Source organism: Vidua macroura, chromosome 8, assembly GCF_024509145.1.
Source record: "Vidua macroura isolate BioBank_ID:100142 chromosome 8, ASM2450914v1, whole genome shotgun sequence".
Classification (NCBI taxonomy): Eukaryota; Metazoa; Chordata; class Aves; order Passeriformes; family Viduidae; genus Vidua; species Vidua macroura.
This window is the reverse complement of record NC_071578.1, coordinates 13,141,867-13,160,499: the sequence shown is the minus strand read 5'-3', so window position 1 is coordinate 13,160,499 and position 18,633 is coordinate 13,141,867. Positions and strand designations below refer to the sequence as shown.

At 40.2% G+C, this 18,633-nt stretch overlaps 1 protein-coding gene across 2 annotated transcripts in view; it reads right to left on the bottom strand.

Annotated features, from left to right (window-relative positions):
• Positions 1-5,118: 5,118 nt before the first annotated feature.
• The window catches only part of SLF2 (SMC5-SMC6 complex localization factor 2), a 29,882-nt gene continuing 16,367 nt past the window's right edge, over positions 5,119-18,633 (bottom strand). For both annotated transcript variants that reach the window (XM_053984257.1, XM_053984258.1), the window contains exons 10-20: positions 17,226-17,301; positions 15,814-15,955; positions 15,271-15,379; positions 14,491-14,664; positions 13,845-13,942; positions 13,087-13,174; positions 12,461-12,586; positions 11,558-11,635; positions 9,900-9,986; positions 8,465-8,533; positions 5,119-7,306 (exon numbers count right to left, since the gene is read on the bottom strand). In XM_053984257.1, coding sequence (XP_053840232.1) covers positions 7,271-7,306; positions 8,465-8,533; positions 9,900-9,986; positions 11,558-11,635; positions 12,461-12,586; positions 13,087-13,174; positions 13,845-13,942; positions 14,491-14,664; positions 15,271-15,379; positions 15,814-15,955; positions 17,226-17,301 — 1,083 coding nt within the window. In that variant the 3' untranslated portion in view covers positions 5,119-7,270. The remainder of the gene's footprint in view (positions 7,307-8,464; positions 8,534-9,899; positions 9,987-11,557; positions 11,636-12,460; positions 12,587-13,086; positions 13,175-13,844; positions 13,943-14,490; positions 14,665-15,270; positions 15,380-15,813; positions 15,956-17,225; positions 17,302-18,633) is intronic.

The window sequence follows — 18,633 nt, the reverse complement described above, 5'->3', positions numbered from 1 at the left end:
ATTTACCTTTATTAAAAGAAAAAAAAAAAAAAAAAAAAAAAAAAAAGGAAAGAAGAGGAGCTATTAAGAAGGACAGTGTCAAGGCCAGCAGAGCAAGTGCCGGAGGGCTCGGTTAATGAGTTGTGTGGTTGCTGCTGTCCAAGTGCCCAGGCTGGCTGGAGCCAGGAGCTGCTGCCCCAGCAAGGCTGACTCAGTCCTTCACTGGGCAGACACAGGCTGCAGGGCCCTGCACCCCCTTTTGGAGTAGTCCCTATGCTTTGGGGTCCGTGGTTAACCTCACTTACTCCAGCCTCCTCTCTGGTATTTTCCAGAGGAGGGGCCCTGCACGTGTTCAGCTTGGGCCAAGCCCTCTGCCCAGCCCAAGCTGCATCCCTGTGCTTTTGGGAGAAGATGAAACATGAATATGGATAAATGGACTTGCTCTCACATCTCACAGGAGCAGCACTCTGTTCAGTCCCATGGGCCGGACAAGGATGCTGCCCCCCACTGCCTGTGCCAGCAAGGTCACTGAGCTGTGCCCTGGCAAGGACACTTCCAAGGAGAGGGAGCAGGAATTTACAAGACAGTCGTCACAATCATTAATTCTTGTCATTTCTGACCCTCAGGGGAGGAAGAACATCAGAGCACTGCAGGCACAAAACAACAAGCTTTGTAGGTCATATCAGCGTGTAAAGTACCATTAGGAACCACAGCACGAAGCATGAATAATACTTCCTTTATTCCATCATATACCTCAACGCCCTTTAAATAAATGCAAATGGTTTTTTGTGGACAAGGTTTGTACAAGACGTATGCTCAGGGACTCAGGGCTGAAATGGAGCTGGAGCAGTAATTTTGCTCTCTCCCCTGACATGTCAGAGTGTCCGCAGCACTGATAGACTTACTGATAGTCCAAGCCAACCCAGGCAAAAGTGCCAGGAGAACACTGTAAATCTTCCTCGCAGAGATTTATGTTCTACCCATTAAACCAGAACCACAAAATACATGTCCTTCCATACTACCCTCCTCTCTCTGAAGGACCAAGGCAGGAAAAAACTCTGAAGGACTCCAAGCCTGGAAAGGGACCTTCAAGAGCCATTCACATCGTTTCTGAAAAGTCACCAACAGTCAGCCTCGACGGCTTAAATCCTAAAATCCTTTCAGCAAATGATGACCTCGATTGCTAAAAATGATCAGATAATGCAAAAGCAGAGAGAGGCACAGTGAGTCATCGCCCCCCAAGCACTTGAACTCCCTTTGGTCTCAGCCGGAGTGGGGTGAGGTTGCCCCCAAGAGGCAAATCTGACACAGCAAGTAGAAAGGGAAAATGCTGAATTGCGCTCTAGAGGTACGACATAGGAAGGATTAAAAAAAAAAAAAAAAAAAAAAAAACAAAAAACCTCCTCATCTGCTCTTATTTATACTTCTCCCTAGCTGCAAACATCTATGGATGAAGTGGGAGGGGAGAGGAAGGAGGTCAACTCTGGCATGTGGTTGGCTGTGTTCTGCTAGAGTTCCTGAACCACACAACTCGTTTTCCTAGTCTCACTCACAGGGTCATTAGAAAGATCAAAAAATGTCACTGAGTTTTCTTCAGCCAAATGAAACATTTGATCCCATACACCTCACTAGGCTCCTTCAGAGCAAGGGCTGGCACCACCTTCAACAGCAACTTCTGTCTCAGGAGTGGATGGAGACACACAATGGTGGACACGATGGACTGCTTGGAAACTGAGAGATGACATGAAATCCCTCAGCTGTTCATGTAAAGCATACAGGCATTAACAGCACAGTGGACCAAATCCTAGCACCTTGCAGGGGGTGAAGGAGCAGGACAGACATCTGGGATATCTCCCCAGCACATGCTCCACCCTTCAGGGATCAGCAGCCTGAAGCTTTCTCAGCCAGGGAGAACCGCTTTCATTTCACAGACCCCTGCTGCATTTTTCTGCCATAAAACACTCTTTGAACCTCTAAGCTTTTAGCATCCACAACATCCTGAGGCAAGCAGATCCCCAGCTCCTGTCTCCTTTTGTTTGCTTTGAGCTTTCCTGCTAATAAAAGAACTATGGAGTCTGAAGCTGTATTAGAGAGCGCCATTGAATGGCTTTCTCCTTATTTGCCCTTTTTCAGGCCATTTGATTGTTGAGCTCTCCATCTTACTTTCCAACATTACAACTATTTCAGAGAGATGCAGCTGACTTAGGGCCACTGCAATTTATTCCTGTCCTTTACACACACACACACACACACACACAGACTCCCTCACAAAGGGCTAAACCTGTGACATAACCACGGATTTAACCATTCCTGCAGCTGCTTTTCAAGAGGACATAGTTTAAACACCCAAGCACCCAGGGTACTCACTGCTCCTGCACCAGGCTCCTTGTGGGTCCCCCTGTCCTGCTCAGCCGGAGAACATTCCCGCATCCCCAGCACGAGCCCCTGCCGCAGCACCTCAGCTTACTGTCAGCTCCAAACTGGAAGCGTCATCTCCAAAATTACTGTTGCGCTGGCTCCTGCCAGACTCTTAATTAGAGGAAGGCTGACACAGTTTCTCAGCAAACGGCATTCGCATACTGCGGGAAAAAACAGAATGAGGGCAAGTGGAAAAATGGGCTAATCAGAGAAAATCAACTGGAGGGAAAAACACGTTGCGTTGTGCAAACCTTACCATAACAATGCTGGAGCAGAAAAATACTGGGGGGAACAAAAATGGGTTAGTACGCAGGGGAGGCAGGCAGTGCTTCACAAAGGTGAAGGAGAGCTGATATGCAGTGCAGCAGCTCAGCATCCTCACCTGGCAGGCCTCTCCCCACAGCCTGGTTAGGGCAAAGGGGACCGCTCGGCTTCCAGCATGCAGATCAATGTGTCTGAGCGATGCTGTCTGCGGAGCCCATGGCTGCTCTGCATGATTTACGCTGCCTTTATAAAAGCCTGCAGTGTGAATAAAGCATGGAACTGAATGCCTTGCTCCCCTCTCCCCACCACTGCCCCTGGCAGCTCGAAGCTATTGTTTTTATTTCAGCTGCAGCCTGGTGGTCAGTCCAGAGAGGAAGGGGGCCCTCTGCTCCTCCATCTGTTCAGAGAGCCAGGAGTTTCACCAAGCCTCGGGAGAAGAGAGCCTGAAACCCAGAGCAAAGCCCCGGAGCCTGCGTGCCAAGCCCCAGCTCACAGCACTCACTGCTCGGGTGAAGGACTCGCCCTGTAGCACAAAAGCAGCACAAATAACGTTTACCCTTTCTGCTTCTCTCTGCGAGAGGGAAGGAGCATCGCTCGCCCGGCTTCAGGCAGCTTGAGCCGCAAATGCAAACCCAAAGGGAAGCACTGGAACAAGGGTGTGTGAAAATGGCCCCTTTATCCACCCCTACACACCATGTGGGCCAAACCTGCCTTGAAAAGCTTTAGGTTTCCCCCCAGGCTGATGGCAAAGGCGCTTTGATGACAATGAAGGGAACAATTCCAGTGGAGTTTCCATCCCCTCCCCTGTGACCTCCCTACAGGGAAATAGGAGGTGGCAGGAAAGCTGAAGGAGGTGAAACATTAGCAGCATCTCACCACGCAGAGACAAGGGAGGCATTCAAAAAAGTACAACATACTCGAATGCCGCTTAAAAGCAGCCGTAAAGTATAGGACTGGCATTCTCCAAACGGATCAAAATATCAAGATGGAAGATGCAAATGTTTTTCTTCTCTCACCACCCAGCCTTGCTTTTGATACCAGATAAAATACTCCCTTTCAAATTCCTGACTGCAAAGGCAAGGAAGCGCTGGCTGAAAAAAGCATCAGTCAGGCAAAACTAAAAGCCTCTCTGCAGAGAAGCCCTTCGAGGAATTTACTTTTCCTAGGATCCTTCCCACCAGCAGCCCACGCCATTCCCTAGCACTGAAAGCCCTTTTCAACACGTGATAAGAAGGGGCCCTGCCAGTAAAGCTGGCAAAATATCCACAAGGCAAAACATGAAGGTATTTCACAGCCTGAGGGAATATGGGGAAAACGGCAATTAAAGGAATTCTGATAAGTTAAACCACAAGGAATAAGCTAAATCCACTGATAATTGTCTGACCTCTCTGGGCGGCTCCTTTGGAGCTCCTCTGCAGCTCCTTAGGCTCCTACAAGCTCATCAAACCTCTTCACTGCTCTAAGTCAGCCGGTGCCAAAAGCCTTTTCTCTTTTTCTGGATGCAAAAAGAAGCACTAATATGCCAGCTGCCCCTCCGGCAGGGACGGTGTTTCCCACTGGGGAACTTTGGGCAAGGAGTAGTTCTCCAAAAGCTCACAAACCCAAGGAATAGGACCCCAGAAAAATTAGGAGGGTCATCTCCAGCAGAAACATTTCTGATTTGCCCTTCTCAATAAAACAGAAAGTCACACAACCACCACAAAGACAAACCAACAAAAAACCAAAACACAAACCCCAAGCCAGGGATACTGTGCTATACATCCAATTCTCCTGGGAAAGAAAACAAACAGAAAACCAGCATTAGTATTGTAGGCTCTAAGTACTCCTTCTAGTAACAGGATGAGCAGAGGAACCCAGATACCAGGAAGTACTTGCCTGAATCTCCACAGCAGCACAGTCTGTTGCAGCCCCCGTGCCCAAATGTTGGCCCCCAGGACTGGTGCTGGACAGTGCTGAGCACAGACACCTCTAATGGAGAAAACCAGCACAGAAATTTTATTCTGAAACACTTGCCAGTTTCCCCATATGTGAATCAACCCTCAGTATTAAGTCTTTTTCCACACTGAAATCCTACCTCTAAAATGCCTTTGCAGCAATCTAACCAAATCCTCCACCAATAACAACAACACACTTCAGGTATGCCAGTCACCTGCTTTTCCCAAAGACATTCTCAACTAAATCATTATCTTGGGGACTTCAGAGAGTTCCTGCAGCCGCTGCATCAATGACACGTCCTACTGACCTTCAGCCAGACCTACCTGCACATCATTAATCACTTCTGAAATCCCCATCCATTACCAAGTTCCACAACAGGAACAGTGAGAATATGAGATGCACAAATAGTTTCACTGCCAGGTTTCTTCAACTTTAAAACCAGAAGTGTTTAGGTTATTTTAAGCCATAGAGAGGCTTACTAGAAAATTAAAAAAAAAAAAAAAAGGCAAGGAGCTACAAACATATATTTTATAACCAGACTTTATTTTTTTTTTGTTATTACTGCAATAAAGTGCATGTACTTCCACATGAAATGTGATAACTGGGCTCTTAATTCTGATACTTAATATAGTATCAGAAGTTAGACCTCAAGTGCAGAATGCTTCTCTGAAGACATCCAAAGCAGTTAAGACCTTTAGTGTGCAACAACCTTTTGCAGGAAAAGGAAACAACCTTTTCCAGTGTATGCAAGTCCTGGCTGAGGGACAGCAAATGAGTTGGCAAAACACAAGGGCAGCAGGTTTGCTATTTCACTGCCAGGATCCTCTTGTAAAGACCCTGTAGTGATGCTTGGGAATCATCTCTGTAAGGATTCTGATGAGCACCAATTTAACCCACACCTAGACTTCAGCACTTGAGGAATTACTTCTCAGCTACAGAACAGATGGAAGAGAAGTTTAAACCAAGCAGGAGTGGGGGAAGAGGGAAAGTGCTGGAACAGGCATTAAGCATGAAAACACAGGACTGGCTGAGCTGAGAATGAATTCAAGACTGTCTCCATCTATAGTAAGCTAATCAGCTGTGAACCCAAGAATTGTAACATGTGCCATAAGAATAAAATAGGACCTGTGGCCATTTGTTTTTTGTGAAATAGAGCCCATTTTGTCTGGGGGTATTTAACTAGAAAGGAGTGTCTGGTTTTATTTTTTCATTGTTCTGTTAAATGAAAGTAAATACTAAAGTGGCTATTTTGTGTGGAAAAACGTTCAGCAGTTCCAACATGCTTTGAACTGCAGTATAAAAGCTGTTCATCTAAACTCCTCCCCTTTTCTTCTTCAAAATATACAGGCCAGCAATGTCAATTTTACACAGTAAGAAAATATATACACATTAAATACAGAAAACATTCCACATTTTTTACCTTTATACAATATTAGTGAAAAAAAATAAAAACACTAATAAAATTACATACAATATATGCAAGAGAGTAAGCAACTGTTACGAGTGGGAAGGCAGACAGCTATCAAAGAGAAAAAGATGACACTGACATAACAATGTAACACTTGAAAGAAAAAACATTTAGTATGAATTGGCAATCTAATAGATTTCCTCTAAGATGTGTCCATTCTATAGCAGTTCTTTTATATGTAACACACATAATTAAATTTGAAGGTTTTGTAGTTGGCAGGTTTTTTAAGCCTTATTTTACATTCTTATCATAGAGAATTTCATACAAGACAGGATAATCTACAAGAATTAAAACAAAATAGTATTATAAAACACACACGTTGATGTTATTAAAAATCTCTTATTATGGGAATCCCCATTGGTGCTTCTACCCAATAACTGAACTTTTTCTTCCTATTACACCCATCCTACAGACAAACCACAGTGTAAGATTTAAGTGATAGCATTTGTACAGAGAGCACAAAAGGAGATCATACCTTCCTCTGATTATTTCACAGACAGCTCCTGGAACTTTGAGCACATATTGTCTGTGCAGCAGGACTTCACACCAAGGAATTCAGTCATCATATGGCTTTCAGTCTTTACAAAGGTGAGCCAAATGCTGTTCTCTAATCTCCACTGAGATGGTATTTATTCTCCAATTAAAGAAGGTGCAACTGTATTTTGTATTTTAAGAGACACTGGATGTTCATACCAATTCTGCTTTGCAGATTACCATGATTCAGCCCACATCTGAACCACTTACTCACCTGCTCACAACAGGGGAGGTCTAACACTCCTCCTGAACTCACATTTCACATCACAGGGTAGTTCTTTCCCAGCCAATATAAAACAATGCTTGCACGTATGTGCTGGCAAGAAAATAAATACTTACTGTTTTCAGTTATGTCTTGTGATTAACAAGGGAAACAAGAAAACTTCCCTCAGCTTTCAATACAATAAAATATTTCTAGCCAGTTCTGATAGGGATATAGGAACAGCTGGGTTTTTTCAGTTGATCCACTTCAATTTTTCAGAAGTAGAGCACTTGTAGTAAAAAACAAATGTTAGTCAAATCAGATTCTTATGTGTCTAGAGCTTGTCCAAATCAAGCTCAAGTTCTAACTCAGGTGACTGATTTCTTCTGCTCCAAACAAGGTGAAGCTCCATTCATTCTACATCCTTCTTGATTTCAGTTTCTTCTGTTTTCCCTCACCTAGGCAAGATTTCATGAATCTGGCTCCCAGAAGTCATGCAGTTTTCCCTAAAGGGTAAAAACAAATTAGGATTCAAGTCAGAAATCCAATGTCAGAAGAAATGAGTAGACTAGGCAAGTGCTTAGCTTGGGAGTACCACAGTGTGCTGGAGAAAAATCCCTGGAATTTTATTCTGAAACACTTGCCACTTTCCCATATGTGAATCAACTCCAAATATCTCCAAAAAAAAAAAAAAAAAAAAAAAAAAAACTGAAAGAGCCACCTTGTTATCAACTTTCATTAATTGCTAAGCAGATTCTGTAGCCATGTGTTACATGTGTCACTCTTTGCTCTAGAACATGAAATATCACACACAATACACACAGCTTTTTTTGCACATTTTTTGGGATTAATTAATGGTCTTTATAAATTGTTAATAACACAGTTTTTAACTGCAATCAATACTAGGCATAATGTATAATTTAAATTTTATGTGAACAATACCCTACATTACTGGAAAGCTAAGCTTTTCCAAGAGAGATAGCTTTATGTTCCAAGACAGGACTCACACAGGTGGTCTGATTACATTACAAGAGAAACCTTACAAGCCAAGGCTGGAACAAAGAGCTCTGAACTTTGAGTATCAGCAGAAATTATCCCCCTATCCTACCAAGGCCAGCTAGGTGTCACAAAGGCAAATATTTCTGAGACTTATCATGGCATTATTTACTACTGCATACTTTTACAAACATGAGAGGCTTTGCCTAATCATGGCATGAAATTTGACACATTCAAAGGGGGAGGAGTTGTTGAGAGCCCTTAAACATATGTGAATAAAGCCCTGGACTCAAGAAGTCTCAAAGCCACATGGTGCCAGACCACAGCAGGATGTGCCTCACTGCATTCCTGCCCCAATTTCCTTTTGGAAGCATCTGCTAATAGCTGTAATCAAAGACAGGCCCTGTGATTCGACTCAGGACTGGGATTTCAGTGTATTATACACACCTTTACAAAAACAGAGCTTTTAGTGATGGAAAGGAGATGCTGCTTTTATTGAAGCCAGCAAAGTAAGAATTTTAATTAAAATCCATTCTAATACAGCTAATGTATTCCACAGACATGCCATTTATATACAAAATCTCTTGAAAAGAATTTGCCCTTTCCAAGTGCTAAAAACTGAGTTAAATGCACCCCACAATGAGGAAAGAGAAGTTTCATTACAGTACCTGAGTAAGCCGAGTGGTTTGTATGACGATCTGCCATTTCCCATATATCCTAGCAGCCAAGCCTTTTACCTGCAAATTCACACTGATTAATTTAGCCATTTTTGTTAAAAAAGACAAAACCATACCCTGTGTTCCCCCTCATAGCTTCAAACTCAAAAGTAAACAGATAACCCAATATACAAGGTTTACTGGAAAGGAACAATTTTATTGTCACCAAGGATCATCACCTCAACTTCAGATCCCTGTAACTCATGACTGAATTTAAAGTCATGCACTCCACAAACATTAGAGGCACATGACTCCTCAGGTTGAATGTCTGGAATTATCATGCAAACCTCTGGCCTCCAAACACCACCTCATCCCTGGGAAATGAGGTTTGTCACACAAGTCTGATTGTATCTAGAACAGGGGCAACTGTGGCCACAAAAGCCAACAATGCAGCAGTGGCTACTTCTGAAACAAATTCCTTGTACATAAAACTGTGCTTTTTCATAACCAACCACAAGCAGGTGTTTAATCCAAGCCATTCACACTGAGATTTGCTTCATATGCTGTGTTAAAACCCAGTACAGTGGCATCCTCTAGAAGTTACTGCAGTATTACACAAATGAAGCAATGGAGAAACCAGAGTTTTCCCCTCTCAGTGCAAAGACAAATAGAAACAGAAGCGAAAGCAACCAGAGATACAACATCAAGGCAAGAGCAATTAACTTGTTAAAAGGATCCATTTTCCACTAATCTGAGTAAGAAAAGAACAATGTTTTTGAGAGGTAAGGAAGCACAACTGCAGATGTCTGATTTGAAGCTGAAGAAGCCAAGGCTTTTCAAAGCTGGGGCTGATGACTTTATCACTGAGCTGACTTGGTTTGTTACAACAGCATGCAAAGCATGAAGGTCACAGAATTAGGACTACCAGATGTAAGGCTCACGCAACAAAGCAAACAAAAGGCAGCTGTCCAAGCTTGATGCTAAGTCACATAGAGTTGGCTTAAATCCAAAGCATTTTTAATTAATTAATTAATTTGAAAAATAAAATGGAGACTCGTGCAAGACAGGCAACTTTTTCAGTCCTCTCTATCATGCCTGGCAGGTAGGCTCTGCTCTTACAATTGGAGTCAGCTACCAGTGACTGCCACAAAGAGAATCGGAGCAGCTCTGTGGAGATGCCTGGCTAAAGGGATGATCAGTCACATTTCAGAGCTGTTAAGAGTCCCATTGTTAGCATAAGGAGTATTCTTAGTGAATTAAAATGGGCATGTATTTATCCCCATGTAAAAACATGATGCAGATAGAAAAAAAAACAAGAAAAAACCCCCAAGCCCATGAGGAGCTCCTAGAATTTCCAGGGCTGAGATGAGGGAACAACATGCATCACAAACAATAAAAACCACCCCAAAACCAAAACAAAAGAGAAAAATCAAGTTTTGCATCTTACCGTAGACTGATGAAACATTCTTGCATCTTCCCTAATATCACCTTTCACGTGCTTATCTAAGGCACGACAAAGCTTCAGTAAGTGTTGCTAAATAAAGACAGAAGTGTACAGCTATTAAATCCTCTATGTCAAAACTACAGGCTTTATTCAAATATTATATCAATTTAAAAACTACATGCTTCAGTTAGAATTTCTCTCAGAAATCCACGGTTAAGAAAGGGAAAAGAAAGAAAAGATCACATTGCAAGATCCTCTATCTGGCATGCTTCTGGTAAAGCAGGTCTAAGTGTTTTTAAAAGCAGCTTCAAAGTATAGCAGAGCTATACAACACAAATTCTAAAGTTCCTACTAACTAATTTGTAAATCCTTTCTGCCTCCAAAATAGCAAACCCAGTGCAGTACCATTCACATCTTTTATCAGCAAAAAAAATCTGAAGTTACAATAGCTGAAAATAACCTTTTTTAGTAATGATGACTCATAATTTCTTTTGTAGGAATTGGCTGAGCAGGTAAAACATATCCAAGGTTTAATGCACTGATCTTTTATTTTCTCTAAATTTCTGATTACTTTAATAAAGCAGTTTTGCACTTCAGGATCTCCCGATAATGACTCCGAAGCTCTTTCATATTCTGTTAATTTCTTCATAAAATTCCTGTTTTCAATCTCTCACTGAACAGCTGCCAAGAGGCTCCGCTCTGCAGAACAGGTGAGACATGCTGAAATTCTATTTATAAACATCTGCTGGTGTCTCAAGGCCACCACAATTTATCCTCTCTAACTGGAAGAGGGGCAGAAATGAAATAGCTAAGATTGATTTTGCACAAGTCTAGCCTACACAATATTCAGCCATACCCCTCTTGCCACTGGCTAACAGGTCAGTGAATAATAAAATCTTTCTTAGTTAAGAAATTGAGGCATTAAAAAAACAATTGAAAATATCAAGTTCTCCACAAATTTAAGTCATATACTGAGACACCTAAGCATCCAAATATTACTGGTTTATGTGTCTCAAACAGTTCCTGTGACAGATTTCTTAAAAGCCAAGAATGACTCCTCAGGGCAGAAGGTTTACACAGACACCTTGCAGCAAGCAACTCCCAGCAAATGATCACAGAAATCTGAATACAAATACTGAAAGGCTAAGCAGACAGAATTACTTACAAGATGTTCACATCATATGGCAAAAAGGAACTGCCACTACAGAGAAGAGCTACAGTCCTGCTTTCACTTGCTGCACTCCAGCACAGGAAACTTAAACATGCTTGAAAATATTTTACTGGATATTTCTGAAGTGGTTTTCTCCCAGACTGAAAAATTTCAAACTTACTTCCAAAGTTGAGCAAATCATTTGACTTAGAATTTCTATGTTAAGTTTATCTCCAGATACTTTCTGAGAAAGATTAACACAACAAATGCCTGGTGTTTCACAGCCTTATGTCTGGAGGTAGCTCCGTTCACAGAAACACAGAAGTGAGTTTTCTCTGCAGTAAACACACAGAAGTTCTTCTGCATTTACCTTGCCCAGCACAAAAGCTTCCCCCAGTGCTCTTATGCACTGGTGATCCTCCATCACATGATAGCTCTTACCAAAACAGACTAAGTGTGCATGATAAACAACATTTTAAAATCTACAGGTCTAGCCGCTAAAGTTACTTACCCTTTGACTGGAATTTCCAACATCAAGGCAACTGGCTTCACTGACTAGATGAAGGAGGACATAGATTAGGTAGTATACCTGGAGAGAAATCAAAAGAGCTTTAGCAGTGAAAGCACCATGATTTCAGCTCTTCACATCTAGACACGAAACCATCTCTGCTTTCTGGAATGAATCCTCCAACAGTCAGGCCAATGGACAAGTATATCAACATATCTGCCTAAGTAACTAATTTGAAACAGTATATTCACATATTAGAAACATTTTAAGCTAGTACCATACTGGTTTAAATAAACTATATAATCCATAAAAATGTGGTTGTACTAACTGAAAATTAAATTCAGCAGTTGGCTTTATCTTCCCATCATCTACCCCCAGGTCAGAACACTTGCTGAGAAATTCCATGTTAATCACTCAAATAACCAAACCAATATTCAATTTTTGGATGGATGAAAATACTAAATCTTTTTAACACTTGTTTGAGAGAAAATATTGATAAAAGATTCACAAATCTTTTTCTGAAGCCTGAAGGTGAAGGTTTGGCTCAGCACCCACCAGTTTTCACTGATTACATCAGAAGGGAGGGAAGATTGTCCTCTGATTACAGAAGTAGAGACTCAAGACTTCCCTGTGGCTTCAGAAAATCTGACCACTTCCCTGTTTGTAAAACAACCCAATACAGGTTCCTCCACAATATGCTCCTTTCTTTCCTCCATGACTATAAGCAAAACTAGTAATATTTTAAAGATGAACAGTAACAAAACAGTGTATTTACAGTTCCACACACAGAACTGTTAAAAAGTAAAAGAAACATTCCCCAAATTGTATAAAATATATAGTATTATATATAAAATATAAAAAATATGCATAAAAAACAAAAGCAAAAAAGCACTATTGGTTATATACCTCATGTTCTAGTTCTGCATGAGCTTCATCATCTTTGTGCTCTTTCTGACTTTTTCTCATCTCTCTCATCTTCTTCAGTAGATAAGAAGGTTTCATACACATCAGAAAGTGATGCAGAAGAACCATCTACAGAAATGAGCATTAACAAATTGGACTGATTTACTAACAACAGAAAATTGGAAACTGAGTGCCACTACAATATTACTTATCCATTGGAACAAGAACAGAAAAGGGATTTTTAATTAAAAGTGAAGTTTTCATGCTTTGAGTAAATTTTAACTATTGACAGACTCCAGTGTTTGTACACTTTCTCAATAAAAGATCAAATCAATGAAAACAGTGTGTCTCCACATGATTACATAAGGAAGACTTACAGAAGTGAAGATCACTTACCAATGTCCAAAACTAATGTTTAGGCATATAAACAAGCACAAGCTGTAGAACATGCAGATTACACACATGTGCAAAAACACCTTTAATACTAATCTAAACAGAAAATTATTAATTGGTCATTTGGCAAGGTTCTTGAAAACAGGCTTACAATATTAAAACATAAAACACAAGCATACAGTATTTATGTTTTCTAAACTTCCAAATTCTACAAAGACAACACATGTAAGCAGTACCTGCTTGTCACTGTCATCAGGTATTTCTACATGCTTTTTATGAAGGAATTTTGCAATTATCACTAGGCTAAGGCGTCTTTTTACTTCCCTGAAAAACAATTAAAAAATTATTTCCCTTAGAATTTTTCAAACCCACAGTTTCTACAAAGTACTTGAGGCTATGCATATCTTCCCTAGACATAAACTTGCTTGCAACTATTAAACTGGATTTTCTGAATATAGGTGCTATACCACTAAGTAGGCTAGTAAAACAGAAGCATCCTTAATCTCACTGCAGCTCAGCTTCTACACAAGTAAACAATGCTAGATACTTGTCTCCAAGCCTGATGTTAATGCCCTAACTAATTCTGCTCATTCAGTTACATCATAATTTACTATTTTCAAATGATACAGAACTCAGAATAATGCTTAGAAGCAGACATGAATCAGCCAAAGAAAATTTGAATGTTGGTCACTCAGACAAGAATTAGAGTGATGGATGTCAGAACCTGAAGCTAAGCCTTCCTTTGCTACAGGGCACCAAGGATCCACAGCCCAGAAACTACATAAAAGATTTAACAACCCTTTTTCACAGCAGAGGTGATCAGGAAGCTATACATGCACACTAAGAATTGCACATACATCTGCAACATACGAGAAAAACAAATCCCTTTTTTCTAAGTGTCATGTAACAAATACTGCCTTTTTCAGACTGTGAGCTTACACAAATAAACCAGCTGTTAATGATCTATGTGTTTCTGACATGACAGCGTCATTACCGTCCACGCGCGATGCAGCTGGGCACGAGCTGAACGAGCCACAGGAGGTTGTGGGGATTACTGGAGAGTTCACTCACTGACAGGCACAGCTCAGGCATCTTCAAAAGAACAACAAAACATCCTGAAACTGAAGAAGGGCTGTTTGCTTTATTTGCAAAGGAGCACACACCTACTCCCTAGAAACACAGGCAGCATAATTGATAAAAGGAACTGATCTAAGAAGAGATGACGTATATGAAAAATTTCTGTGCTGCACCAGGAGGTGAGTCTGCTAAATACAATTTAAAGTAGGGTAGTTGAGATCAGAATATTTTTAATGACAGCTTACCAGCATAGTGCAATAATTTCTTCATTCTTTCAGATTGCCATTTTAAACATACAGCTATTTTAGCACACATAAGTTAAACTCTTGTAGAAGAGGACAGGCAACTCAATGTCACGCTACAAAAACCCTCTCAGTATACCCACCCACTTTCTAAATCTCACACAAACACAAAGCTTTGAATTTTTCATATTATTATATGTACTATTATTGAATATTCTACATTATATTTTCAGCCAGTACTTTTCTGGTAGGCCAAAAAAGAAAACTTCAAAACAGAAGTTGCAGTTTCACAAATCTAGTACAATAAGTGTATGAAATTACCTTTGTATCCCAGTCTTTTATATTCATCAGAAGGTTGAAAAAAAGGCACTGAAAATCTATCAGAAAAGGTTTTAACTGTTTCTCCAAGCTTATTTTAAATAGCAATATAAGCAGCAGCCATATTTCTTGGTCAGTATATCCATCGTGAATTACTGATGTACAGAAAACTAGAAACTTTAAAAGAAATACAAAGCATTAAAATATAGAATTATTTTAGCTTATTTTGAAGCATGATGAGAACTTAAGTTTTCCATACTCACATTAAAATCTACCTCAAATGATGTACTGTTTTGGCAACACTTGTCTACTAACATGTCCCCAACTCCCAGCAACACCACACTTTTATTTTAATACCTGCTGGAGACTCATTTTTTTGAGCAATGGCAATATTGCCCAGACACTACTGGAGCAGGAAAGACCTTTCTTTACTACATAGATAATCCTACTTTAACCAAAGGAAAGGCCAAAATATTTTATAAAATATTTATAAATACTCCAGTAATACTGAAAATGGAAATCAGTGGATAATTTCTTCTATGTGAGGGAGCCAAGATGTTCTATAAAGTGCCACAGCTGTGAAAGGGAGGCAGAAAAACTCTGCAGTTGTGAGTGAAGCCAATGGAAGCAATAAACTCTGCTCAATGTGAAGCTGAAGTCTCAGAACAGCATCTACTCAAACACATGCTCAGGACTTGATTGCAAACCCTCCCCTCCCTCCCAAAAGAAAACACACTCACAAAAAAAGAAACCCAACCCACAAAAACCTTGGGGTTTTCTCACCTTAATCACATTAATTAAATTGTTTTCAAGTAGACTGGGGAATGCTGGACTGGCAATGGCTACATCTCCTCTTGGCTGTTGTTGACTCACTGTTTCTTGCACCTGACTTCTAATAGAAGAAACACAATCCGAGAAAAAAATGAACAATTCAAAAGCCCAAAAAGGCTTACTGACATCAAACTGAAGAAAAAAAATCCTGCATGTATCAAAATGCCTTCAAATCAAAATAATCTCAGTTCCAGAGCATCTAACACACACATCTAACTCAACTTGTAGCCAATTACTTTGCCCAGCTATTTTGCCAAGATTCCTGCAAACCTTCACTAGGAAGATGCAGGACAAAGAACAATGCTTTGATTTGCTGAATCCTTACCTAGAAGGCATTGTTTGAATCCCAGGTTTATTTATTCTTACTAAGACCTGAGCCAAGAACTTATAGATTATGGGAAAGGAAATAAAGAAAAAACCTCTGATTCTACATTCTAAGCAAAAAACTTGCTTTCACAGGATCTAGGTAAAAAATATCAAAAGGAAAACACTTACAAAATATCATGCTCATTGAAGGGGGGTTGAAGATGTTGCAATGGAAAGAGAGATCTGAACCCAACACCCATATTGACAAAAACAACTGATATATCAGCTATTGAAGGAATCCATGGTTTAAATTGTTCATCATTGATGGGAGCTACAAATAAAAGACATGGAATGGATTAGTTTAAATTTAGTTCTTAGCATTAATTCCTTTTAAAGGAAACAAGCTTAGCGGTTTGCATCAATTCTACCAGCTCTCATCTCAGAGGAGTCAGTACATTAAACAGTAAGCTTATTTTCAGAACAAGGAGGGAGGAAAAATGTCTAATACAGTATTTTACACTAGGGAAACATCTTGCCTACATAACAGGTCAATTACTTTCAAGTTCCACCCATTTTCTGTCATAGTTCTCTTTCATCACAAACAGCAGAACAAGCAACAAGGCAATATTTTTGTTCAAGAGAACACCTGAATTACTGCCTGTGTAGGCAAAGGTAAGAGGGTATTATCACAGTGGCACTAGAAGAGAAGCTAAGTAAGATTTGAAAACAGGCAAGGTTTCTGGAACAGAAGTGGTAAACAAGGAACTCCCAGCCTTAATTGTTTAAATGCTCATTCATTATCTTGAACTGCTCATTCAGAATCAAGCCTAATGCCATCAAGGCATAAAATAAAGGAGGCTACATTCCCTCTGATTTCAAACAAGAATTAAAATATGGGCATTAAAATATGCTCAGGCCTGAGCAAATACTTCAATAGAACCACATTACTTTAGCAATGTTAACTGTTGACGTTCTTAAATGAATGTCACTTGTGATCTGAATGAAGACATGGGGAACATACAAAGGAACTTGTAGTGGAGAAATATTTGAGTACAGACAAAGGAAGAAGACAAAACACAGAAGACATTAGCAGCACTGTGGGCTGAAGCAGATCCTTCAAAGCGTTTCTGTGCAGGTGTATGATTCACTTCGTTTTTGTCATTTTATCTGGAAAATAAATCATGAAGTGCTACATACTGGGAATGACAATGTGAAAAACATCTTATAATCCTTAAGCTACAAATGTCCGCATCATCCAAAGTAAAAGATGGAAAGGAGGGCAAACGTTTGAGCAGACTGAGCTTCTCCTCAGGACAAATCTATTTGTGAAATACCAGGAGTGAGTTTAAAAGGCTCTGTACTGGATGCACTACTTTGGAGGTATGTGCCAGGATCACATACTGTGATACAGGCTGCACACACTTGGTGAAGGTCAGCCCCCAGCATTTCTGCATTACATTAGTAAAAACAGGGCCTAAATTCAAGTCAAAACCACCCAACAGAACTAGTGCCTTTTACTTCCTCACTAGCACTTTTCTAAACTGAAGAGAGGAGAAGTGCTTTCACTCAGGTGGTCAGTTTTCCATCCTTCAAATACTTACAGCTTTTTAGTGATAACTTCATCAATCTGTCTAAGATCTTGGTGGAAACACAATAGTCAGGATGAATAGACATCATCTGTGAAGAGAGAAGAAGCTATGCATCAAAAACCAAGCTGCATAATAACATCAGTCTTCTTTTAATTAGAAAAAAAACCCACATCAAGCCAGAACAAAACTTCAAACACAAAGCTTCCAACACCAAATTTCCCAGAGTAAAATCAGCAACAGATTAAAAAACAAACAAACAAACAAAAAAAAAAAACTAACCCCAAAGCCTCTAAAGCAAGATACACCAACAAGAACAGAATACTGTGAACATTGATTATTTCAAGCAGTGCAAAAATGATATGAATACTGTAAAGTTAATTATTTACAGTATCAGAATGCTGTAACCCCATGTTGGATTATAAACAAGTTCTGAGGGTTCAGAGAATAGAAAGTATCACATACCCCTTTGGAACCTATTTGTATCTGTGATCAAATTGAGCTCCCTGAGCAGGAGTGAAGGCAACAAAGTTAACTACACCCTTTTCCAGTCACAGACAAGTTGGACATATACAATACTAAACCCAAACAATGAATTCTTAGTTTTTCACATAACTCTTAACTACAAAAGCATGACTATGAAGTACAGTTCAGGTTTCTTGGAGCACTTTACTGGCTCAAACTTCTTTTTTTCCCCCCAAGTGCTGGACAGTTTCCTGCCCTGTAAGTGATCTCAATTGGCTCACACTTCCTCCTTATTAGTGGAACACCAGAGCTCACAGAAAAGGGGAACGCACTTTTTTAACTGGCTGGAGGGAAGGACATGGAAGAGTAAAATGTTTTGCTTTTGGCAAATGTAGAAAGCCAGTCAACAGACTGAAGCTGCAATTTCCCAGGTGGTCCACATTTCTTTTTTGTTTCAGGTACAGTTAGAATGTGGCAATTAATAACAGAATGGAGACTGCAGGGAGGCATTTTTATGAGTAACAACACTGTGTAAATTCCTGGTGATTCAGACACTGAGACAGATCTCTTGAAAGGAGAGAGTCACCACACTTCCTTTGAGAATGACTCCAGGCTTCTTCCTGAGCCATGAGCTACCTTTTCCAAATGAAAATTATCTGATAATGCTGGTATCACTGATGATTTAGACAATGATATGTGTAGAAAATGGTACTTTTGCACTTTTACATAATGCAGCATGTATTGTTTTTCTAAGAGTGAAAGGAAATAAGATTAGCATTTGCTCATGATTTGGCCCACAGCACCTCTCCTTACTTACTGTGTCCTTTTTCAATGCAGTAGCATATATGAACATGGTCATGCAGCCTTGCATTCACTCAGAGTGTGGAGAAAAGGCTCTCAATTGTTTTACCCCTAGTGACAATCAAAGTATTTCAGACAGGAGAACAAATCAGAACCC